The sequence below is a fragment of the Amphiura filiformis genome, chromosome 1 (genome assembly GCF_039555335.1).
Source record: "Amphiura filiformis chromosome 1, Afil_fr2py, whole genome shotgun sequence".
Classification (NCBI taxonomy): Eukaryota; Metazoa; Echinodermata; class Ophiuroidea; order Amphilepidida; family Amphiuridae; genus Amphiura; species Amphiura filiformis.
The window spans coordinates 76,446,454-76,473,147 of NC_092628.1; the positions used below are offsets into that span (position 1 = coordinate 76,446,454).

General features: G+C 37.1%; 1 protein-coding gene across 1 annotated transcript; it reads left to right on the forward strand.

The window, feature by feature from the left end:
* Positions 1-353: 353 nt before the first annotated feature.
* LOC140163036 (uncharacterized) lies at positions 354-22,285 on the forward strand. Its single transcript, XM_072186380.1, has 7 exons — positions 354-644; positions 1,779-1,843; positions 3,391-3,463; positions 5,869-6,021; positions 8,169-8,486; positions 10,002-10,217; positions 18,921-22,285. The coding sequence occupies exons 3-7, from the start codon at positions 3,421-3,423 to the stop codon at positions 22,283-22,285; spliced, it is 4,095 nt and encodes a 1,364-aa protein (XP_072042481.1). The 5' UTR covers positions 354-644; positions 1,779-1,843; positions 3,391-3,420.
* Positions 22,286-26,694: the final 4,409 nt, after the last annotated feature.

Consider the following 26,694-nt stretch of genomic DNA (forward strand, 5'->3'; position numbering starts at 1 on the left):
ACTGTTCATATCTTTAGAAATAAATGTTCAATTTGAATGGGGTATTCTGCAAAATGTAGCTTTGCACACTGCTATATAAAAATTATGTAGAATACTGAAAATTGAATATGCCCAACTTCAGACTGAATTTGCTTGGTCGCACCACACATGTTCATAATCCATTAGCCCAAATTCACCAAAAATGTCACTGTGTTTTTGCACTGTCACAACAAACAACTGAAACCTCTCGTTTCCTATTGGTCTTATCTCTTTTGGTAGACAGGATGTATACCAGGGATGGTTTTGTCACCAGGGCAGGATCACTCTCTGCATTTCACAAACTTAAAAAAAAACCACCCTTTATACTCATTTTAGAGCCTCAGTCCAATAACCAATATACTTTTGGCATGGTGATTTGAATTATGCACTCTAGCTGACATTGACATTGTTTCAATAGTCATGTGAATATGAGTTTGTGAAACATTCCTTGTATTGTATTTGTATGCAAATATATGTAGATCAGCAAGTAACGGGTTTCCCATTTTGATATCGCCTTCTACCACAAATATATGACACACGGCACAATACTACTGTACGATTGTAGTCCTTTCCTCTATTTTGTGCTATGGATGCAGCCATCAACTAGGAATATGTTCTATCTAAAGGTAGGAGTTGCATGTAGTATAAGAGATAATAGAATAAGATAACCTATGATGTGATCATTAACTCCCAAAGTATAAGAATTTGTGTTCGCTTCTCTTGAATTGAGAATTGGGTGTGGCTGAGAGCTTCTGCTTCCATGTAGTGTAACGGATAATAGAATGTAAGGTAGCCTGTTATGTGATGCATTACTGCATAAGTGTCATAGTTTACCAGTTTTTCTTGAGTGTAAGAATTATTTGTGAGTGTGTGAGAGTTCCATATAATAATTATAGCAGATGAGAAAATAGTTATAGAATGTAAGATAACCTGTGATGTGATCATTAACTGCCAAAGAATCATAGTTTACCAGCTTTGTTTGAGTCAAGTGTAAGAGATGATATCAAAGTATCGTAGTTTTTTGTGTCGGCTTCTCTTGAGTTGAGAATTGGGTTGGCTTCTGCTTCCATGTAGTGTAAGAGACAAATAATGGACGGTAGCCTTCAGTGTGATCCTGTAATGCTCTGTGTGATGACCATAGGCGTCAACATAAAAAGTCCCATGTTCTGAGATATTTTCTCAAAATATCAAGAGCTACCTCAAGAACCAATGAACCAATACTAGGCTTGTTGGTACTCATTCTAATGCATTTTTCATTCTGATTCCAAATATTGTAATTTTTTAAAGAAATTTTGTAACTTGTCATCCACGTGGAGGGTTAATGTCAACATGTCACAGTTTATGACATCTCTTTAAACTTGAAAATTGGGTGTGGGTCCTGGTGTGGGTGAGAGTTTCATTTAATATAAAAGGTAATAGAATGTAAGGTGGTGTGTGGTGTGATGCTTTTTTGTCAAAGTATCACACATTACATCAGCTTTTGAGAATTGGGTATGGGCAAGGGTTTCAGAGAAGTATAAAAGGTAATAGAATAGAATATAAGGTGGAGTGTGATGTGATCATCAGTTCTCTTGATTCTGGGGCTGTCCATTGGGAAGAGTTACATGCATTGTACAGATCTATTTTTTCAAATGGCAATCATCATTGTACCGATTTCCTTTAAAATCCTAAAATCTCGAATACCATCAAGATAACTTTGTTGAAAATGAACCAGTATTTCATGATCTATTAAAGCCAAATGTATATGGTTTATCTTTCAGATGAAAAAGGTGCAGCTGTAGTTACTGAGGTTCTTTCATGTCTGCAACAAGTGTAAGCACAGCAGGTAAGCAGACTTGGATTTATACTATTCTGCAAACAAATGTTGAAATAAAAATGAACAGCAGTATATATAGGTGAACGTAAAATAATTTCAATAGTTTATAAATAACTGATTTGTATGATTGTACTTAGTGTCCATATACAAAAGGTAAGCAAAATATCAGATCTGTAATATCATATACAGTAATAGAAAACAACACAATTTTCTTACAATTAGGATCTGATTTCCCCATACAGACTACAGTGTAGGACTATACAACTGGTCAGTAAGACTCTCACTTCCACATCTGTTTTTCAAGTGATGGCTTTAATACAACCCTTTGCCAATTTGTTTAAGTGGTTTTAAAGGAAAAGAGGCAGTAAAAAGGAAGCCCCTGATTTAAACTTGGGCCCCTGAGCCCCAAATGTTATTTTCGTATCTTGTTGGGCCCCTTTGGATCCCTGGGACCCAAATGTCCCATTGTATGGATATAATAATATAACCAATTTTATACTTGGCAAAACAACATTTAAAAAATATATTTAATAGTTCGGGCACTGTGAATTCAAATACTCTTGCATTTTGAGCTAGTTTTGTTGCAAGGTGCTATTGTTTATTTTGTTGTGGTTTAAACATTTGCTATGTGCTACAACAACTTAATATCTTTATGTTGCAAGTTTTTGTCTACCAAAAGTAATCGCAAAAGCAGGTGGTCGCGAAAGCAGGCGAGACTTGTGGTTCGAGAACCGCCTTGTTTGGATATTCTGCTTTGTGTCATTTTGCTCTGCTTTATAAAATTGCACAGATAGAAATTTGCACAGATGAATTTGAAGCAAAAAAGCTCATTAATTATCTAATGTACCAAACAGACTGCCTAAGTGTTTTATTTGCTGCCAAAATTGAAACAAGTGAAAAATATGTGAAATTTCAGACCCGGGTATGTGATTTCACAGACAAGATCTCTGAATAAGCCAAATCGGCATTGGAAGTTTGCAATACATTGTGGGACAGTTTTTGCAGTTTTGGGACACTTCGCCCTCTGACCTATTGGGAAAATTCAGAAAAATTGGTTTTTGTGCATACAAAGATTATAATCTAAAATGTTTTACAAGAATGAAAACAAACCCAAAAAACATTATTATTGAATAAATTAAGTATTAAAATATAATTATAATGATAACATTATGACAATAATAAATTAATTAATAATAATTACAGCAATTTCCCGAATATGTCAGAGGTCAAAGTGTCCCAAAACTGCTCTCAAAAACCGGAAGTTACAATGGCGAGAGGAATCTTGGAATTCACAGCGCCCCGAACTGATAATGGATTACGATGATTTATACATGTGGTTCGTGAATGAAGAGCACCTGTTTTTCAATTTGCGCGAACAAGTGGTATGAACAATGACCCCTTTTTTGTGTTTCACAAATCGCGTTTCTTTATCTGAAAATACCCCCTAATTTTGCAGGCATGAGTACCAGCAGATACAATGGGTGCCGGAACCAGGATTCAAACTTTCCTTGTCAAAATATCATTGGTACTATTTTCTGTATATTTTACCCTCACAGTTGGATAGTGGATGAAGGCATCCATTCATCATGGCGGCACCTGATGAAACCAAATTGCAGCAGGATTTACAGGGTAAGCATGTATTCTAGATCCATGATACATAATGCACAAAGGCATATATCACATCCCCGGGATCACATCAGACAATTTGGGCAAGGCTCACTTGTAGCCAATTAAGATATACACTGTACATATGCTAAAATGTGTTTTTGCAAAGATCCCATTAGGAGTTTGAGCCACTAGCCATGCCACTGTATGAAAAGTTACTAATAGCTATAAATCAGGGCTTGCCTCATTTGCGCAACTTTTTTAAGCACTGGCCAAAAGATTTAGTCCTGGGGATTTTAATAGTCCACAGTCTGCCAGAAGTGAATATCTTCATCACCTATCAGCCATTGTTTAGTTATGGCAAAGATGTGGTATGTTACAAAAACCCAATCATCTTTGCGCTGTATCGAACTATGATTTTCAACATGAAAAACAACCATTTTTAGGTCTTCCAAAGGAAAAGACCTTATGGCATCATGAGTTGTGTGTTCATCTGTGTGGTTGTAATTGTGTGTCCATCCGTCAACAATTCTGTAAGGCTTTTTGGTCTTGTATGAACAGTTCAAATCCTATTGCAACTTAACTTGGGTCATAGCTGCACTATGGGAACCCTCATCTGTTGGTGGTGTTCAAGGTCATATACTGATGTCAAAGGTCATTTGAGGTCAACTTGTAAATAGGCTGAAAATACAAAATCTGGTCTTAAATGAACAGTTCACATGCAACAAAACTTGAGCCAAAGCTGCATTATGGGAGCTTTCATGTAATGGTGGTGTTCAAGTTCACATACTGAGGTCAAAGGTCATTTGAGGTCAATAGGTAAATAGGCTGAAATATAAAATCTAGTGTCATGTGAACAGTTCACATCCAATTGCAACCAATATTATGTTTTGATGAGTCCAAGTGTGTGAAAATATTGGATCCAACACATAATAATGAAAAATTGGATGTTTTACACCCAATATTTATTGGTCTCGCTATGAGTTTTAAAATATTGGATTCAATTACGTCTCGTTCAATATTTTAAAACTCATAGCTCGACCAATAAATATGGGCTCAATCAATTCAAACTTGAACCAAAGCTGCAATATGGGAGATCTCATGTACATGTAATGGTAGTGTTCAAGGTCACATGCTGAGGTCAAAGGTCATTTGAGGTCAACTTGTAAAATTGGCTAAAAATGAAAAAAAAAACCGGTTTCACAACAATGCACAAAAATGTTTCACATGAATATTTACTATAATTTTATGTAGTGTTCACTACCCATATCTTCGGACGTCCTATCTGGGACATCCGTCCATTGTTACAATATTAGCTTCAAGTTGGATGTAGGATAGTGTCTGCATGGAGCAGATGCTGTGAAATAATGTATGTAGTTACCAGGTTGGCTTGATGCCTAAAATAATGCTCCTCATTCAAGATTTCAGTAATGTGCTGTTTTTGTCCAGATGTGCTGCTTTTAGGGCTTGGGATTTTTTTTTAAACATGGTGTGTGCTCAGTGCTATTGGGAAGTAGATTTTTTTTAATGTGCCATTTTTGTGTAAATGTACTTCTTTTTGGGAGTGGGTAGATTGTTTTTTAGAAATGTGGCATTTTTGTGTAAGCGTGCCGCTTTTGGGGAGTGTATTTTGTTTTTATCCCCATTGCTTTAGCCATAAGGGGGATATTGCGATGGGGGTATTCCTTATGTGTGTACATGTGTATATTTAGGGGTGTAAGTGTGTGTTCCATATTTTCTCGTACATTTATCCTTTATTATAATGATGAAATTACGTGTAAGTTAACTTTAATATCCGAGGTCAGATAATTAAAGATGGTTGGATTTTCAGTTTTCCTGATATTTTCTCTCACATTTGTCCTATAATGATAAAACTTAGTGTAAGTTAACCTTAATATGTATCACAAAATTTTCAAGGTTCAAGGTTGTCTGAGGTAAAATTAGTTAAGTTGGTTGGATTTTCACTAGAGTTGGGACTTTTTTTTACCAGTTTTCCTATTATTGAGGTGACATTTGGTGAGAGTAAATACATCAATATGTTTGAGGATTATACCACAAAATAGCTTTTCATAAACTTTACATACAAAATAGGAGTCACGTTTCTGGCCATAAGTCAAGGTACCTTGAACTTTGAAATAGACATTTTATATAATAATCAGAACAGAATTCTGCTGAAAATGACTCAACATTTTATGGCCGATTTTTACATCAACACTACATATGGCGTAGAATTGAAGATTAATGGATTATCATAAAATGGTCGGCAAGAAAGTCCATATTGTTTATGGTCATTTCAAGGTCATCTGAGGTCAAATAAGTAAATATTCTGGGATTTTCTTTGTGGTTACAAACTGCAGTATTTTGTAAACATGTATTGAAAAAAAGAAATGTGTGATAACATCATTTGACTCATTCTTCTTTTCTAATAGACTCAGATGAAGCCATGCTGGAGCAGGCCCTAGCTATATCCATGCTGCCAGCCAGCAGTGCATCCCAGGAGGCTCCCATGCCAGATTTCAGTGCCATGACGGAAGAAGAACAGATAGCATATGCCATGCAGATGTCATTACAAGCTGATGAAGGTAGATATTTACTAACAAACACTGAGGGTGATTTCTATGATTGTAATGCATAACACAACCTCACATATGTAACCATCTACCACAAACCCAGTGTAAGTCACCAGTGCTTATTCAGAGATATGGACCAATAAGCATTATTGAAAACAAATGAATTTTTTTCACGCTTTTTTGGACAAAAAAGGTTCAAATTTTGGGAAGAAAGTCCACTTTTCACAAAATTGCCCCCCCCCTTTGAAAAAAGTCCACTTTTTCAAAATCAGCACCCCAAATGAAATCCTGCGTACGGGCCTGGACACTGGGTTTGTTGTGGATGGTTACACACATATATGTCATACACACATTTGAAGACCAGTGAGTCTATACTGCTGACATGTTCCTCAGTTAAATTCAAATGTTGGGTCTTATACCAATAGCGTATTACAACCATGGGAGTAACATGCATGGGCGCTAGTAGTAAATTCCAATTTTCTATGCTTTACCTCACTTGTTCGGCTCAAAATTAAAAGGGACATATCTAACAGTAATTTATACAATAAAGGTCAAAACTTGTCCATGAATTGCTTAAATTGGGCCGTCATTTGGCAAATTTTCGGCCTTTCAAAACTTAAATTGTACACAATAATAGTGCAAAAATAGTCCACCAAATGGCTTCAAGTTCAATTAGGTCTTCATTTTGCAAAATTTTCTCACTTCTGAGGGGCCACATCCCCCTTAGACACCCCCTGCATGCACAACTACATGGGTACATAATTATAAAGCAATAATTCATACAATAAAAGTCAAAACTTGTCCACAAATGGTTTCAATTGGGCAGACTTTTCGCAAATTTTAGGCTTTTTCAAACTAAAATTTTACACAATAATAGTGACAAAATGGTCCACCAAATGGCTTCAATTGGGTCTTTATTTTCCAAAAATTTCTCAGGGGGGGCACATCCCCCACAGACAACCCCTGCATCGCGCAAGCGCTCCGGGATGGCCGCAAAAACCATAATTTGCGCCCCCCGGTCTACGAATTCCTGGATACGCCTGTATACTGCTTATAAATTTGGATCTTATATACCACCAATATTATCCCATTAAAGATATCACATGATTGATTTTTAAATGGTTTAATAATATTAATCCACAATTTAATAAAGAAAAACATTTCATTTTAATTAAAATATTAGCTTCAAGTTGTTATCTATGACAAACAAACAAATGAAAATAGAGTGGTTCAGAACCGCAAAGTCCCCCGGCTGTTGCATTGTGCCAAGATGTCAACATTTTTTTTTTTAATTAGCATATTTGGCATTGAAATCTATTCAAGTTAAGAACCTGTGATCCTGCTACACCCTACCAATTTACATCACTGTACCCCTTACGGAACTTCAGATATTGGGAAAAAAGAAAACCTAATTATAAACATAAATTACACAAATCGGCCACTTTTTTGCAAATTTAGGCACGCTTTGCACGAATTTGTTCAAATCTGAGCCATATTTGACATTTAAGCATCAATATGTTATATGTACACATTTCATGATCCTTTTTTAGCCCTTCAAGAAATCCCCCCTCCCCCGGTTCTGTATACGTGCCTCTTACATATGAACGTTCCATAACCCACAGCTCACTGGTTTGAATCCCACCTGTGGCTAATTCTGAATTATAAAATGTTACTTTTTTCAATTATTATAAAGAGGGGAAAATTATATCATCAACTTCTTTGATTATTTAGCCTATTTCCCGCTCATACTTCATACTTTTCTATGGATGTTCCTTTAAAAAACAACTGCCCTCTGGAATCGACCAATGGATAGGTATATGGGAAAGGCCTTGAATTTTCATGAAACTTGGTGAATATGAATTAAGTGATGGAAGTTAGTTTTTTTGAAGGTCATCAGATGTCAAATAAGTAAAGATTAATGGATTTTCATGAAAATAGTCAAAAATGAAAGTCAAATATTTTCATGATCATTTTAAGGTTATCTATAGGTCAAATAAACAAATATTCTTGGATTTTCTTGAAATCTGATGGATTATGTTGACCTTTGCGGTTACAAACTGCTGTATTTTATAAACATTGTATTGAAAAAAAGATGAAAAATAGCATTGAGATACAGAAATATGTGATAACATCCTGACTCATTCTTCTTTTCTACCTAGACTCAGATGAAGCCGTGCTGGAGCAGGCCCTAGCTATGTCCATGCTGCCAGCCAGCAGTGCATCCCAGGAGGCTCCCATGCCAGATTTCAGTGCCATGGAGACAAGGGAAGAACAGATAGCATTAAAAGCTGGGACGACAGAGGAGGAACAGATAGCATTAAAAGCTGGGACGACAGGGGAGGAACAGATAGCATTAAAAGCTGGGGCGACAGGGGAGGAACAGATAGCATTAAAAGCTGGGATGACAGGGGAGGAACAGATAGCATTAAAAGCTGGGACAACAGGGGAGGAACAGATAGCACTAAAAGCTGATGAAGGTAGATATACATTGATGCTTCCACAATAAGTGTGTGAATACTAATATACACTAGGAAGTCAAGGAACAACACTCTATATCTCTTACATTAACACATTGCCACCCACTGCTGATTTTTATCTAGCTGTTACTATGGCTAGGTCTTGAAATCTTGCGGTTTCTTTTTTCTTTCTTGCTTTTTTCTTCTTATCTGGCAACAGGTCCACTGTACAGCACCTGCATACTGCAGGAGTTTGATTTTTGACCATTTTTATGTTTTGATGAATTTAAGTGTGTGAAAATATTTGATCCAAAACATGTTAATGATAAAATTGGATGCTTTCCCGGATGCTTTACACCCAAAATTTATTAGTCTCACTATGACTACATCTCATCCAATATTTTGAAACTCAACTAATAAATATGGGCATATACTCCGCTTGCCTGACGAAGAGCCAGTAAAAGAGAATGCATTGTATGTCCCACTCATAGCAAGAGGAAACCTGGACAGCTACAAACCTTGTTTTGGAAATACATCCAGTAGACTGGTTCTATTTGGGAAAAATCGCATTCCTAACAGCAAGTTTGCATAAAAGTTGGCAACTAGCTTATTTTTGTTAATTTGGGTATGCTGAACTCGAATCTGTTGTTTGCCAAGCAATATTTTGAGACAGTGACCCTCAAAAAGATCCCCAAATGACCCCATAATTTTATTCCCATAACACTTTCAAACATGTCAAATTACGCATCTGGCCCCATGGATCCCAGAAATGTTTGTGTGTGTACGACCTATTGTTAAGAAGTTATGGGGCACAAAAGGTCACAGGTCGATTTGCTTATTGTGTATGGGTCAAAAGTCAAAGTTGCTCAAATTTTCGTGAAAGTTGTGGCAAATTCAATGGAATTGTATTCATTTATCGTCTATCTTCTGTTCTGAACTTGACATCGCAGATAGTAAAAAGTATTCTTTTCCTGAATTCCTTGCAATTGAGGAACAGTTTGCAACCTTTTTTACGAAAATCGGAACAACTTTAATTTTTCACCCCGTATTGACCTTGCTGAGCCTCATAACTTGGTAATTATATGTCCTATGCGCAAATATGTTACATTTTTGTTATCCTTAGACCTAGATGAATAATTTGACATGTTTTTTAGTGAATTTGGAGCATTTTTAATTTTTGCCCCCTATATGAACATGTTTGGGGTTAGGGGATCATTTTTTAGGGTCACATGGTTCCAATATAGCTTGGCAGACAAAATACTTCAATTCAACATAACCGAAATAATGGGGTTGCCAACTTTTACGCGAACTTACCGCTTGATGCTTAATAAGCACATATTTACAAAATAGAACCAGTCTGCAGTGTCTTTTGGGGGATATGGACAGCATGCTGAGTCAAGGTCAACTATCAGTAATGGCTCGATCAAGACATAGACCCTGGAAGATCTTCCAGGGTCTATGCTCAAGACCGATGTAGCTAGAGGAAAATGAGTTATGTAATTAGTAATAAACAAGGGAATAATTTGTTTATTACAGGTGCTGTAGTAGAAAGCAGCAAGCAACAACAAGCACTCATGCCATCTATTCAAGCAGAAAATGTAAACTTGGGAGAAACTCAAAATGTTGTTACTGGAGACCAGACATACATTCAACATGTAGAGAGAAACATTGAAAGACACATTGAGCAGAATATAGAAACAAACATCGAGAAACAAGTTGTGTATAACATCGGCAATCAGGGAAATATAAAAGGTAAGTTGTTTAGAAACAAATTGGAGCATGATTGTTGAAAATTGTTTGTTTCCTATGAGCGCATGTACAAAACAAGACTTGCTTTATTGTTTTTTGTCTCGCCTGATAAGGCAGGAGACCATGTAATCACTTTTCCGTATGTATGTATCATGTATGTGTGTGTGTCAGGGTCGGATTCAAGCGGTGGTCCCACACCAGTGGATTTTGGGTCTGACCAGTAGATTTTTTAGTTAATATGAGACGAGACTATAATTGAAATAAGTGAAAGATGTTTGGGACTTATTGCGGACGTTTGGGACACTTTCTGGTAAACCTCTGTAATTTGTATTTATATTTTTTTATTTTTCGTCAATCTATTCTTATACCTCAAAGTTGCAAATTATATACAGTGATTGTACTTACTTCGGGCGCTCTCTGGACAGCGTGTGTATAAGTTTCACATGGAGTGACGTTTAGTAAAGACAGAATTTATGAATACGCCAATATCATGGTTTGTGTTGACTACTCCGAGTGACCCAACACAAATAATATTCTAAATGGAGCTTTTTATCATTAAAAGTCATATCTGCACTATGGGAACCCTAATCTGTTGGTAGTGTTCAAGGTGATATGCTGAACAGTTTAAATCATATTGCAACCAAACTTGGGTCATAGCTGCATTATGGGTACCTCTGTGTATTGGTAGTATCCAAGGTCACATACTGAGAAATGATGATTGTTCTCATATCACATGTCACATACTGAGGTTTAAAGGTCATTTGAGGTCAACTGAAAATACAAAATCTGGTCTCACATGAACAATTCAAAACCAATTCGAACTTGAGCCAAAGCTGCATTGCATTATGGGAACTTTCATGTAAAGGTGGTGTTCAAGGTTACATACTGAGGTCAAAGGTCATTTAAGGTCAACTTGAAAAATTGGCTGAAAATGGAAAAAAAAAGTTTTTCTCAAAAATGAAAAATATTCACAAGAATATTGGCTATGCGTGGTGTTCACTACCTGCAGTAACTTCGGATGACCTATCTGGAACCGCCATCCCTATATTTTAAAATCTGACTATTGGTGTCACCACTAGTGTCAATAATGAAGCTGTCATACGTATTTACCGATAAAAAACATGTCTGAATTGCTCAACTCGTAGATTGATTTCATTTGAGTGATCATTTTTCACAGAATCTGTTGAGGGCTGTGTAAATTCAAAGGAGCCTTGGCATGACAAATAAAAAATGTAGGATGCAAAAACAGTATAGACCTATATATCACAGCGGGGATCCGGGGATCCATCTGAGACAATCCTCATATCAAAACCTTAAACAGTACCCACCGTCGCACAATTGGCATTGACCAAATAGTGATTAGTATACATTTGTAATACTTACATACGAGTGTACCTCATGAAAACAGGAATAGTCACTGGGATTTGAACAGTGATAACAATTCTTCGGTTGCTGTAACTGTGGTCTGAAAAATCAATCAGAATACATGTTACCACAAAGAATGTCTTAGGTGTAGTAATTGTTATCATTTTGGTCACAAAGCAAATGAATTGAGCATGCCAGGCACCAGTGGTGTAGTGTCATAGGGGCATGTGGGACACGTGCCCCCCAATTGATTGCAAAATTGAGAAAATCCCATAGGAAATTTGCCGAAAAATGGCTTGTGCCTCCCCCAATCAGACCTGGTGGCCCCCCAATCATGGTCGGTGCCCCCCCAATATGATGACCCACACTACGCCACTGCCAGGCACTGAGTTATGGCCAAGATGTTTATCATAATTTATCATCTGTTTTAAGCACAGAAATTGTCAGAAATATAGACTGTGGTCTTAATGCTGAAACATCTGCGAAACTATGTTAATTTTCCATGTAAATTAAATCCGGCTGTATTCCATAGTGGCGTATAGTGATTTTTGGTCATTTTTTGAAAATTGGCACATATGTTTTTAATGATGTTTCTAAGTCTCATCAGTCATAATTAGCTAATTAATCAGTAATTTATTAATTAAATGTGGCGTATAGTTACAAAGTGACATTTTTTGTATTCCATAGTGGCGTATCCACCTTACGCCACTTTGTATACACATTTTATAATTAAGAAATATCGGCAAAAATGAAAAACATCTACATGTCATAGTGACGTATCGTGACCTATACGCCACTATGGAATACAAAAAATGTCACTTTACGAAAAGTAACGCCATAGGGATTACACGGCGATCGAGATGGCGTAAGGTTAATATTAGGTTAGGGTATTGCGTTTTGCGTGTTTTCCATAGTGACGTATAGTTTTGTACTTATTGTTTTACTGATCAATTCTGACCTTTTATTCATGAAGTTCTTGAGATTGATTATTTTTATTATTTCCAGTTTTTCATCCATGCATAGGTTACACTGCCCTGATTGTCTTCTTTCTGTGTTTGACTCCCTTACAATTTCCCATTTAATTGAATATTCCTTGCCCTTCTTCTTTAATTCCCAAATGTGTTTCGATAGTTCTGTTTCTTTTTCATATTTTAAGTGCCTAAACGATTTTGTGTGGTTGTTGAATATCTCTTTGAATGTCCCTCCCGCTAAGCCTGCATATGATTTTTTCATGCTATCTGATTCTACTACTGCTTTATACACGATTTGTGATGATAGGCACTTTCCCTGCAGGGGGCAGGATATCGTCCGAGGCGGATATGAGGCGGATATCGTCCGCCTAACTCTGAAATCAAATTTTCCAAGCTTACACCCAATAATATATATATTTTGTCAGGTACCTTATTTTTAGATAGGGAGCATATGTGATGCGATCAAGCAAAATCAGTCAGAACTCGGCAATAATAAATTTTATAGGATAGTAAAAAAACATTTACAAAGCTGAATTTTGCAGAAAACCCCATTGAAATTGAACAGCCAGTTCCAAAGATATGAGCAATCAAAGAGTTTTCAAAACAACAGAAAACAAAAAGAAATACTTCCTTTGTATGGCTATATCTCAAAATCAATATTTCTGAGTTCCGACTGATTTTGCTTGATTGCATCATATATCTGCTCTAGATTAAAATTAAACACACATGACTTTGATCTTCATCATTTTGACTACTACAATTTACATTGGGAATGTTATTGGCCAAGTTAGGACCAATCTTAGCAAAATATATAATCATTCATATCCTTTGCAGCCTCCTTTTGGGTTACTTATCTCCCCTGATTCAGTTACAATACTACTCACATTACAGGGTTTAGTTTTACAAGGAACAGTGTGTCTTTTTTTTTAGCTTATCATGCTAGCGTGTGGCTTTCACATTATCATCGGTGAGCCTGGGAGAAATCTTGGTTTGCTCACGCTTTCTTTTCATTGGAGCATGATGGTTCGCAATCTCAAGAAACTTTAATTAAAATCATTTACTGCATTATCAAGCCAATTTATGTTACACATATCTGCTTTGAAAGACTCTCCATCAAAATGTTTATAATTCCTGTTCAAATAACGCTTATGAGCATGTTTAGCTGAATTGTTTTCTTTCCCATAATTGCATAAACAAAGCAATGATCGATCACTTGTTCCAGAATTCAATGGGCTTGTCAACTCGGTGGTGCATTGTGGGTTCTTCTTCCAACATTGATCTGTAGAGCATGGAAATTGATTATATTAACCCTAACACCAGTAAAAACCACAAAATACCACGATGAAAAATTCATAACATGCATGCATCCCAGGGTCTGCGATGACGCAATCACCCGGTGTGATATGATCACGGAATTGCTGGCCGGGCAGCAATAACCCGAGCAGCTACCGGTCCGCGCTCGCTCGCTTGGCATGCGAGGGGTCAAAGGTTCGAATCCGGGGTGCCAAGTCAAAATTCTTCTTCTTCTTGAAAAATCGGATCTTCTCTGACTTCCGATACCAAAAAGCATGGGTCAGTGTTAGGGTTAAAATACATGTATTTTTCCAGATTACAGCGCCCATTACCCCTAACACCAGTAAAACCACAAAATACCACGATGAAAAAAATTCATAACATGCATGCATCCCAGGGTCTGGATGACGCAATCACCCGGTGTGATATGATCACGGAATTGCTGGCCGGGCAGCAATAACCCGAGCAGCTACCGGTCCGCTGCTCGCTCGCTTGGCATGCGAGGGGTCAAAGGTTCAATCCCAGGGTGCCAAGTCAAAATTCTTCTTCTTCTTGAAAAATCGGATCTTCTCTGACTTCCGATACCAAAAAGCATGGGTCAGTGTTAGGGTTAAGGCAATTTATAGAGCCACCTTGTCAGGGATACCTTTTACATGTAGTCCTTTCCTAGCATGTTTGTGTATGAAATGATAGACAATCCTCATATAAAAACCTTAAACAGTACCCATCGTCGCACAATTGGCATTGACCAAATAGTGATTAGTATACATTTGTAATACTTACATACGAGTGTACCTCATGAAACAGGAATAGTCACTGGGATTTGAACAGTGATAACAATTCTTCGGTTGCTGTAACTGTGCTCTGACAAATCAATCAGAATACATGTTACCACAAAAAATGTCTTAGGTGTAGTAATTATCGTACGCCATGGAATAGAGTAAAGATTATAAGAACGCTTCCGTCTGAAGATCTGTCCTTCCGTCCGTCAGTCCGCCCTTCTTTGATTGTGAAAAATTGTTTCTCAATAATTGTGTTTGTAGTCGCTATTATTTATAAGCAGGAATAAATGTAATAGAGCTGGTATCATTGTGTGATGTTTTTGTTAAAGTTTGTTCAACAGAAAAATTATATCGGATTATGTTTTACTTTTGATGTTATGTTTGTAAATTGGTTTTAATGGTTAAAGTTTCTTTTAGTAGAGAGAAATTGTAAAACTATACCATTGATTTAGAAACACTGTATATAATTGTTCCTGATTTTTCAATTGAGTGCACTCTGTGTTTACATGTTATTAGCACCTTTTGTTATCATATACTGTGAGTAAATAAAATGAGAGCTATAAAATACAATAAATTAGGCCAGGCAAATATGTTGGGGAAATTGTAATATATAATACACCTACCCATCATGCAGTGGGAGTTTTAATGATATTTTGCCAAATGTAATCAGACTTGCACTCAGAAGGTCACTTAATCAATTTGCATTGTGGGATATGATGCCATCAATCCCATATCTAGCCACTAATCTACACTCATAAAACTAATATTATTAGATTAAATGGCCATTAAAATTGATAAAAATCTAGATATTTGGGTTGCCTTCAATTCGAAATTGTCACAGTTGATGAACATGGAACGTTATACATGCAATGTCAAATTGGGGGTGGGCCAAGGGGTATCATTTTTTTCAATCAATTTAGTATCCTTTGTGTCGTTATCATTATACAATAAAAATTCCTTTAAAAAAGGAATGGGGCCCCCATAATGGGAGCTTTGATGTGAGATGCTGAAATCCGAGGGGGGGAGGGCACTCCCACTGTGAAGGTGATGCGTATGTGTAGGGCTGATAAGACCCCCTTTTTCACCATCGCTGTCACCAAAAGACCCCATTACCTGTACATGCTGTGTAAACCAAAGACCCCATATTTTTCCTTTAGATCTATCACCCAAAGACTTTGAAATGAAAAAGCCATTTGAAGTCATTTAGAACTAGATATTCAATTTTCGAGGCTTCTTTAGGCTCTCACACACACAAAGACCCCATTAAAAAGTCATTCTCACCCAATGCCCCCCTCCCCAAGGGGGTATCATTTTTTCAATAAATTTAGTATCCTTTATATTATGGCATTGTGTCATTATCATTAAAGAATAAAAATAACAGTAACAATCCTGTTGACCCTGGCTGGAGAAAATTATAAACGACTGCAAATTAGTCTATGAGTAAATTGTAGGTCAATGAATTATGCAAACCACACAAAATAACGTTGCACAAGCCAGTGATCTCCTTGCAATACAAACCGCACAAAATAGCGTATGATACGTTAGGCAGTCTACTTGTTGTTATCATTTTGGTCACAAAGCAAATGAATTGAGCATGCCAGGCACCAGTGGTGTAGTGTCATCGGACACATGCCCCCCCCCCCCAATTGATTGCAAAATTGAGAAAATCCCATAGGAAATTTGCGAAAAATGGCTTGTGCCTCCCCAATCAGACCTGGTGCCCCCCCAATCATGGTCGGTGCCCCCCCAATATGATGACCCACACTACGCCACTGCCAGGCACTGAGTTATGGCCAAGATGTTTATCATAATTTATCATCTGTTTTAAGCACAGAAATTGTCAGAAATATAGACTGTGGTCTTAATGCTGAAACGTCTGCCGAAATGATGTTAATTTTCCATGTAAATTCGTCGACTGTATTCCATATATGTATAGTGATTTTTGGTCATTTAAAAAAAAATTGGCACATATGTTTTTAATGATGTTTCTAAGTCTCATCAGTCATAATTAGCTAATAAATTAGTAATTTATTAATTAAATGTGGCGTATAGTTACAAAGTGACATTTTTTGTATTCCATAGTGGCGTATCGACCTTACGCCACTTTGTATACACATTTTATAATTAAGAAATATCGGCAAAAATGAAAAACATTGTATGTCATAGTGGCGTACACCTTGCTACATGTCATAGTGACGTATCGTGACCTATACGCCACTATGGAATACAAAAAATGTCACTAGGGATTACACGGCGATCGAGGTGGCGTAAGGTTAATATTAGGTTAGGGTATTGCGTTTTGCGTGTTTTCCATAGTGACGTATAGTGACGTATAGTTTTGTAATTATTGTTTTCAGTTTGCCAGCAATATTATGTATTTATTTACTTTGAAAAGTATATAGAAATAAAATCTATTTAGTTAACTACCGAAATTTCACATCATTTACAAAATATGATGAATGTCTGATTTACACAACTCGATTTTAAATTGGTATTTCTTCAAACCCAATTTTCTCAAAAAGTTGTTTATTCGCGATGCCTCACTATACGCCACTATGGAATACAGCCGACGAATTGAGTGTATGTATAATCATGAGCACACAAAGTGATAGTTTAAATAATAATGAAACATTCTAATTCCATCTTTTCTTATAAAAGAATGAGTTTTGTAAACCTAAATATTGTAACTCGGCAGTATTTTATGTATGAGAATCCAATTGATATCTTGACTCTAAATTAAACCTGTTTGGATTCTACTATTCGTAAATTCTAATTGATGGTAATAGACAATGTGAAGCGTAGCTATGTTTGTTAATGAAAACTCTAGTTTCTCACATAAATTGCATGGTGACCTAATGTCACCAGAATAAAAATTAATGTTGTTGAAGTCCATGTAACAAATCAAAACCCTTTACAGTTGTAATTGCTTGATATCGTCCGCCTAACTCCGAAATCAAATTTTCCAAGCTTGCATCCAATAATATATATATTTTGTCAGGTACCTTATTTTTAGATAGGGAGCATACGTGATGCGATCAAGCAAAATCAGTCAGAACTCGGCAATAATAAATTTTCAGTTTCTTATAGGATAGCAAAAAGGATTTATACAAAGCTGGATTTTGCAGAAAACGCCATTGAAATTGAACAGCCAGCTCCAAAGATATGAGCAATCAAAGAGTTTTCAAAACAAGAGAAAACAAAAGGAAATACTTCCTTTGTATGGCTATATCTCAAAATCAATATTTCTGAGTTCCGACTGATTTTGCTTGATTGCATCATATATCTGCTCTAGATTAAAATTAAACACACATTATGACTTTGATCTTCATCATTATTGACTACTACAATTTACATTGGGGATGTTAATGGCCAAGTTAGGACCAATCTTAGCAAAATATATAATCATTCATATCCTTTGCAGCCTCCTTTTGGGTTACTTATCTCCCCTGATTCAGTTACAATACTACTCACATTACAGGGTTTAGTTTTACAAGGAACAGTGTGTCTTTTTTTAAGCTTATCATGCTAGTGTGTGGCTTTCACATTATCATCGGTGAGCCTGGGAGAAATCTTGGTTTGCTCACGCTTTCTTTTCATTGGAGCATGATGGTTCGCAATCTCAAGAAACTTTAATTAAAATCATTTACTGCATTATCAAGCCAATTTACGTTACACATATCTGCTTTGAAAGACTCTCCATCAAAATGTGTATATACCTGTTCAAATAACGCTGATGAGCATGTTTAGCTGAATTGTTTTCTTTCCCATAATTGCATTAACAAAGCAATGATCGATCACTTGTTCCAGAATTCAATGGGCTTGTCAACTCGGTGGTGCATTGTGTGTTCTTCTTCCAACATCGATCTGTAGAGCATGGAAATTGATTATATTAAGGCAATTTATAGAGCCACCTTGTCAGGGATACCTTTACATGTAGTCCTTTCCTAGCATGTTTGTGTATGAAATGATAGGTGTCCGGTTTTCTATACATATACAAACAATTAACTGCAAGTGGGCGTGATAAAAAGTGAATAAAATATATGACATGCACAGTTACATTTATTGTACCATGACTTTTTTTTGGCAGGGAGGCAATGGGGGGGGGGGTGTAATCGGGTAGAAAAGCCCAAGTTTTGGGGACATGCCCCAGTGGCATCCAGATCTGTGTCTTTTATAATAGACCTGGGTCTGTACCAGATCCCCTAATCTTCTGCAGCAATATTCAGAACCATTTGGTATTGTATTTCAATGTTTTCATTATAGTGTGTTTTTCTGCATTTGTATCTATTTTACAGATATTCCTGACTTTGATTTAGAATCTGTGAGAAGACAGCTGAAAGATGAATACCTAGAAACAAGAGGTAAGCTACCACTTCTGCCTGGTATGCCAGAGGAGTTTGCCAAGATGGAAGACATCTTTGTTGACCTGGAGATCATTGAAGAAGACAAGAAACCATCTGGGGTCATATCAAAGAAACTTGAATCATATGGTGACATTGTGTGTATTGTACGACAAATAGAAAAGGGTGGGAGGAAAGAGAGTCAACTAGTAAAACGTATTCTAGTAAGGGGAGGACCTGGAGCTGGAAAATCATCAACAGTGTCCAAGCTAGCATATGATTGGGCATGTGATAAACAAGATTCACCCATTTCAAGATTTCAATTATTGTTTGCTATCACAATAAATGAAATTAATACCAACACTGATTTGATTGGTATCATCCAAGACCAGCTTTTGCCAAAGGTGTCAAGACAGGGTCTTGAAGATTACCTCCAATCAAATGCTAGCTCTGTAGTTATTTTGTTTGATGGGTATGATGAGGCTTCTGAGCATTTTCACCTATCAAAAGATATCAAAAATGTATTGTGTAGTAAATGGTTGGCTGAAACCTGTGTAATTGTGACCACAAGGCCTAATCAAGTGGGCAGATTTAGTGGCAATTATGGTTCGTATCTTCAAGTGGAGATAAAAGGGTTTTCTGGCAAAAAAAGAAAAACTGAGTATGTCCAAAAGTTCATGGGAGCTCAAGAAAGCAATGCATCTTCCTTTTTAAGACATCTTGAAATGTTACCCTATCTTGAACAGCTTGCATCCATACCTCTCATTCTGTCCATGTTGTGCTTGCTTTGGGTTGCAGATGGAAAACTTCCATTAACTGTAACAACCTTGTACAAAGAGGTAATTATGCATTTAGCAAAACATGCAAAATATGCAAAAAAAGCCAAAGATGTTTCAAATGATCAAAAGTGGATTGATAGAATGCTTGGATATGTTGGTAAAGTAGCCATCGATGGATTGTTTGACAATAGGCTTGTTTTTAAATCAGATGAATTCGACGATGCAGTGCTGGAAGAGGCTTGTTCATTGGGCGTAGTTACAAAAGAAAAGAAAAGATCTAGACTTAATACCACATATCATGTCACATTTCTGCATAAAACATTTCAGGAAATATGTGCTGCTCATTACTGGACAAAGTTGATAGATACAGAAATAGAGAAATTCAAAAAATATCTGAAGCAAGTGACTAATAATAATATATTTGAGATGGAATATTTGTTGAGGTTTGCTTGTGGGTTGAGTGTGAAGGCTGCTGAAGTCATCATGCCACATGTTGTACAAATTATTTGTCTCGATGAATTGGAAGATTATGAAGACAATCTTGAAAATATTTTTGATAATGTTTGCCAGCAAATGCCTCTTTTTCTGCTGTATGAAGCGGAATCAAATAACACAGAAATGGGACATTACAATGAGCTGCACATGCAGTTGAAGCCTTTGTTCAAAACTGTGATCATTGGTTCACCAGGCTCAAGACCAGATGAGTTTCAAGAAGTCATCACTTCATATATTTCCTCACAACAGTTGAAAAGTGATAGCAATAGTCATGAACATTCTTGGCTAGATGGTGTTGAAAAAGTTGTAGTTGTCAATGATAGTAATGATGATGATGATGTGGATGGCGATGATGTGGATGATGATGTAGACATGGTATTTAACTTGCTTTGTACAATATCAAGGATCTCTACCTCTCTCTCAGAGTTGCATTTTACAAATTCAATTTGTTGTGAAGCCAATCGGTTTTCAAAGTTTCTATCTATCATGCCATCTCTTACCAAACTTGTCTTATACTGGGTGTCATTGTATGGTGAATTGTCTAGTGCACTAACACTTCCAGAAGTGAAGGAATTACACATTGATTACTCACATGCAGCATGCAACGCAATACTGACTGGGTTTTCCCAAGCAGCTGATATAATTGAGCAACAAAATATGAGTCAATCTCACAGTAGTGAGAAAACATCTGCTGTGGAGACTTGTATACCAATAGAAATAATACAAATAGAGCAGTTTCATCTTGAACCTGTTGATGTATGGAATTTAGCCAAGGCTATAAAGTATATGCTACATCTCAGAACTTTGACTTTATCAGTGAATGATTCGGGACCAGATGATTGTGACATGTTGTTTGATGCACTTATTGAAGCTTCTAAGAATATGCACATGTGCAATCACATGAACCAGAGTAGTTCAGATGTAAGACTTGACAGGGGTCTGTTACTTGAGGAACTTGACTTGTCAGGCCATGTAATAGGAGAATCTATAGGCAAATTTGTGGAGGTGTATAGTTACATGCCACATCTTACATGTCTGAAATTGAGTTGTGTAACATTGACATGCCATCATTGTGAAAAACTATTTGATGGGTTTATAGAAGTAGGTCAAACAAGAGATGATGGTTTAGCATTGGAAATCCTGAACCTATCTGGAAATGAGATAGGTGATTCAGCGGGAAAACTTGCCCAGGCATACAGATGCATGACATGTCTGAGATGTTTGTATCTGAGTAGAACACATATGAATCCATCTCAATGTGCACAACTATTTGATGGTTTCCTAACAACAGGAGAGTTAAAAGAGAAGCAACAAGAAAAGAAACCAGGTGGAATGCAGCAGAGAAGTATGCAGTCTGATATTGTCAGGGAGAATGGTTTAAAGCTTGAAGAGTTATACATATCCGGTAATGATATTGGTGACTCTGTAGGGAAACTTGCCCAATCATACAGGTACATGACTAGTCTGAAATGCTTAGATTTAGCAGACACAAAGCTGAATCCATCTCAGTGTGCTGTGTTATTTGATGGGTTTACTACAGCAGGTATAATGTTAACACAACAAGATGAGACAAGTAGCAATACACAAGGTGATGCATCAGGTACATCACAGAGTGGTTTGAGAATACAAGATTTGAATTTATCAGGAAATGAAATAGGTGATTCTGTAGGGAAACTTGCCCAAGCATACAGGTACATGACTAGTCTTAGATGCTTAGATCTGGTTAGCACAAAGCTGAATCCATCTCAATGGGCTGTGTTATTTGCTGGGTTTATTACAGCAGGTAAACTGTCAATACACCAAAATGAGACAATTAGCAATACACAAGGTGATACAGCAAGTACATCACAGAGTGGTTTGAGAATAGAAGATTTGGGTTTATCTGAAAATGAAATAGGTGAATCAGTAGACAAGTTGCTTGAGGCACTAACATATATGCCTCACCTCAAAGAGCTTAATATGGAGAATTGTCAACTAAGTGAGGAAAGTATGGAAGTGATATACAGGGTGTCCCAAAAGTATCTTTACCACTTTATACATTCATAACTCTAGTATTCAACAACTGACCGCAAACTTAAGGGTATATCATTTTCTTCGGAAGGGGTGGGTCGTGAATATACTGGGGGGTCATCAATCCACGTCTTCTTTTGTCTTCCTCTCTTCATTACCCCATCTGTACCTCCTTGCAGAATGGTGTTCGCTAGACTGTTCTTCCACCTGATCACATGGCCAAACCACTGGAGTTTTTACAATGGAGATCAGATGTTCTTGCTCTCCAATGAAGCACCTCTGCCGGCACATTGTCAATACCTGGTGACTTCACACCTTTCATGTTTCTTATGGCTTCGTCGACCTCTGAGCTGAGGATTGGTGGAACTTCCGCTTCTGTGTTTGCCATTGCCTTCAGCCTATTAAACAGGTTATGATCTGATGTTAGGTTATAATTGTATAGCTCTTCACAATATTCCTTCCATCTGTTGGATATTTCCATCTTCTCAGTCAAAAGATGTCCATTTTTGTCCTCAATTACTGTTGTTCTACCAGCTTTCTCCTTTGTAAGGTCTCTGATGGAAAGCTGCTGCAGTGTTGTTACGCACCATATTGGTGATCGATTGTTTGTATCACACTGATCATGGATGCACTGCTTTTTTGCTTTCTTTACTTCCCTGTTAATTCTGCTGTAGTTGGTATGGTTGATGTAACTTATGAAACACCTCTTCTTCATCTCCCTGCGCCTGTCACATAATTGTAACACATCATCTGTCATCCATGCCTGTTTCTTCTTTCTTACTTTGCCCAGCACCTCTTGTACTGTGTTAATGAAATTTTCATTCAACTGGTTGTTAAAACTCTCGATAGTCAAGTTGGCTGCTATAAGTGGAGCATATCTACCTCCAACCTTAGCCTCAAATTCAGTAGCAATGTCAGGATCCTTGAGCTTTTCTAGATCAAACTTAACTCTGGGTGACTTCACTTTCCTCAACTTCTTCAGTTTTACTCTCATCAATTTGATGGCATCACCAGGAAAAGGATTTTGTGTGGGCAAGGTTCACACTTGATTCGAAACGCTTACTGATCATGTTGTGGACTTTGCCATCTGGTGAGTGCCATGTAGCTTTTCTTAATTTTTTCTGTAGATGCAAGGTATTGGTCAGAACAAGGTCGAAGAACTTTTAAAACTCAAACTGGTCGTGACCCCTATCATTTGTCATATGCCAGTAGTACCCTGTCATGTTGGATATGCATCTGGTCCTACTTTTGCGTTGCAGTCACCCATTACGAACAAGTCACCTTTCTTAGGATTAGTGCCATTATGCCATGTAGTTGCTGGTAACACAGGTCCATTTTCAAGGGGCCAGATGCATTTAGTGTCGGGATTAAATCCCCAGGGAGTTCCAGTGACACATTCTAGAAGTTATCTGTTATAACTCAGCTGAAGATGTGATCATCGATACTGAGACAGAGATGGCACTGAGAGATGGGATTTGACCAACCAGCCTTTTATGACTCTTTAGGGTAAGGCGGCTTATGGTGTCATAAATTTAGTAGGAAGAATTGTGGCCATAATAGGTTCATAGGTCAACGCTAGAAAGTACAATATAATAAATCAGAAGATATACATACAGCTTCAAAATTACATGAATAGTCGTGTGTTGCCATAATATTAATGTATTACATTATATTGCTGTAATTTTTGCAATAAGGTTCCTCCAAACTTAATGATATCCCGGGAATGATATGAAATAGTATAATTTGAAACTATTTTTTGTTCTCTAAAATCCAACGCTAATTATATTACACAAATTGTGAAGCACGCTGGTAATGCACTTCATTTCACAAAGTGAAGTTGACATACTGAGACAGAGAAAGCAGAGATGGGTTTTGACCAACCTAGATTAAATTAATTAATAAATTAATTAATAAATTAATTAATTAATTAATTAATTAATTTTGTGACAGGGATTGGTTAAATATATTAACCCTTAATAAATGGAGACAGAAAGAGTTTTATAAATAAATAAATAAATAAATAAATAAATAGATTTAATTAATTAATTAATTAATTAATTAATTAATTAATTAATTAATTAATTAATTCCATCCGAGGTCAAAGGCTATCAATCAGAAGTCATCCGGGGTCAAAGGTCATATGGAGGTCGACGGGGTGAAACAGTACCACTATCATGCTGCAACTAGGATTATACCATTTTGTGCCAGGGTTGCATTATAATATTAACCTTTTAGAAAGAGTAGTCAGTTAAATAAATAATTAGGTCATTCGGGGTCAGGTTATATGGGGTCAACGAGATGAAACAGTGTCGCTATCATCGTGCTGCTACTTGAATACACATGTCCAATACCATCAACAATAAAAAGTAATAATTCTCAAAAAATTATTTAAATACCACCAACTATATTCATTTTTATGTTTATGTCGATTAATAAAAAGTCATGAGAATATACTAGTACTTGGATCCTGATTCGTCAAGTCTGTTTCCATGACCACAACGCATCCAATCTTTTCTCTGGACCAGACGCATCCCTTTTTAAAGGGATTTTTATTAATCGTATGTCATAATTGTAGGTACATATGCCTGGATAATTGAGATGTTGAAAGGTTGTCCTGCTAACCTCAGTGTGATAATACATCTTGATATTTTCCTGCATTCCAGCACTGATCTTGCTATGTCTCGGTGCACCAAGAAACCTATACCTCTCTCATGATGTTTGCCCTCTCCACTATTATACGACAATGTGTGTCCATCATCTGTGGTGGTCTCACCAATCCCTGTCCATCTTACTTCGGCTAAACCTAGCACAGACCATCTATACCTCCTCATTTCGTGTTCAAGTTGTTCAACTTTCTCTAGAGCATTGAGCGCCCTCACATTCCATGTACTCTTATTTTGGGTTTGGCTACACTGCCATTTCCGTTTGCTGCTCCCATATCTTTCAAAGAAACTCTGCTCTCCAGTGGCGTAACTCCTATGGGCTCTGGGGGGCGCGCCCCCGGGCACCCGGCTAAGGGGCACCCAAGCCTGGATAGCCTTTGACACGATAATACTTTGTTATAGGAAAGAAGCGGAAACCTTTACCCACCATGCATTGAATTACTCTTCATTTGGGTGCCCCTTCAACACAAAATTTTTCGCGTGCTTCGCGCGCATTGCAACATATAAATTGTTATTTTAAAGACCTAAATTCAACTTGATTAAATACAAAATTAGTGGTATTTATGCACATTTTTGCGGGCCCGCACGCAATTGTTTTAGGAAGAGGGGGGTATTTTGCATTCTTGCCCCTGGGCGCCATATGCTACGTCACTGCAGCTAGTGACGAGTCTCCAAAGTAAAGACATTAGAGAATATGAAAACATTTTGTTTTATTAACATGAACTGCATTGAAACATGAAATAAATTTAATCTGAAACACTTCGTAAGTTATTCGGTAGGTCTATGGCTTTCAATACTAAAATTGATTAGCTCTGCACCATGTTGGTCAGGGGCACCCGAACTACTTTCGCCCCCGGGCACCCTGACCCAAAGTTACGCCACTGCTGCTCTCAATTCCCAAACGAACAGTGGACTTCGGGTATATATATAAATGCGCATATATAAATGCGCACGTGACATCTACAAGTCGCCATACCGTGTTCAACGATGTAAGGTACCGGATGTGCACAAAAGTATAGGCGAAAATGACAGGTTACAAGGAAAATTGGCTTTGCAAAATAGTGGCATTGATTGCAAAGGGCAAAATAATTTGACCCAAACATAAACTCTTTATTTGGATTTTCCATTACGGAAAAAAAAAAAAATTATGACGGAAAAGCTAGATATAGCTGATTTAAAAAGTTATATTTCATTATTTCCGTGCTAAATGGGCGTGGGCAACTGGCCATGTTGATGACGAAATGTGATTCTTACTGGCATTAAGGTCAGAACTGGGTAGCTGCCGATGATGTTATTTGATAATGTTTGCACGTAGGGAACTTAGGGGGCTGTCATTTTCTTCGAAGGAAGGGGTCATGGATTTATTTATTTGGGAGTCAAGATAAGTAAACCCCCGTAGTGCCGCCAATGAACATAACTCTGACCCTAATTTTAACTCTAATTATAACGTAAATTGAGGAAACTATAACTTTAGCCCTTTTCGGCATAATGACCCTCTCAAACTAATAGGCTAGATGTCCCTTCGACCTCCTCAATCTAACTTACTCATTCGCTCGCAAATGGACAAAAAACAAATTCAAAATGTGTTTTTAAGCACCTTTTTTTTTTCCCATGCTAAATCGGTAATCTGTACACCCTTTGTCAACCTTTGACGTACAATTTAGAGTATAAACACGTAGATGACTGTACATGATCTAATAATCCCGGCTGGAAGATGTTGATGAAGACTCGTATACTATACATCACGCTCATACGTCATATATGACAATTTGACGTACAATC

Excerpts from the sequence above, each read along its gene's own strand:
- LOC140163036 (XM_072186380.1), top strand. The coding sequence starts at position 3,421 with ATGGCGGCACCTGATGAAACCAAATTGCAGCAGGATTTACAGG. Across the intron at positions 3,464-5,868 it reads ATTGCAGCAGGATTTACAGG|ACTCAGATGAAGCCATGCTG; the intron begins GTAAGCATGTAT and ends CTTTTCTAATAG. Across the intron at positions 6,022-8,168 it reads GTCATTACAAGCTGATGAAG|ACTCAGATGAAGCCGTGCTG; the intron begins GTAGATATTTAC and ends TTTTCTACCTAG.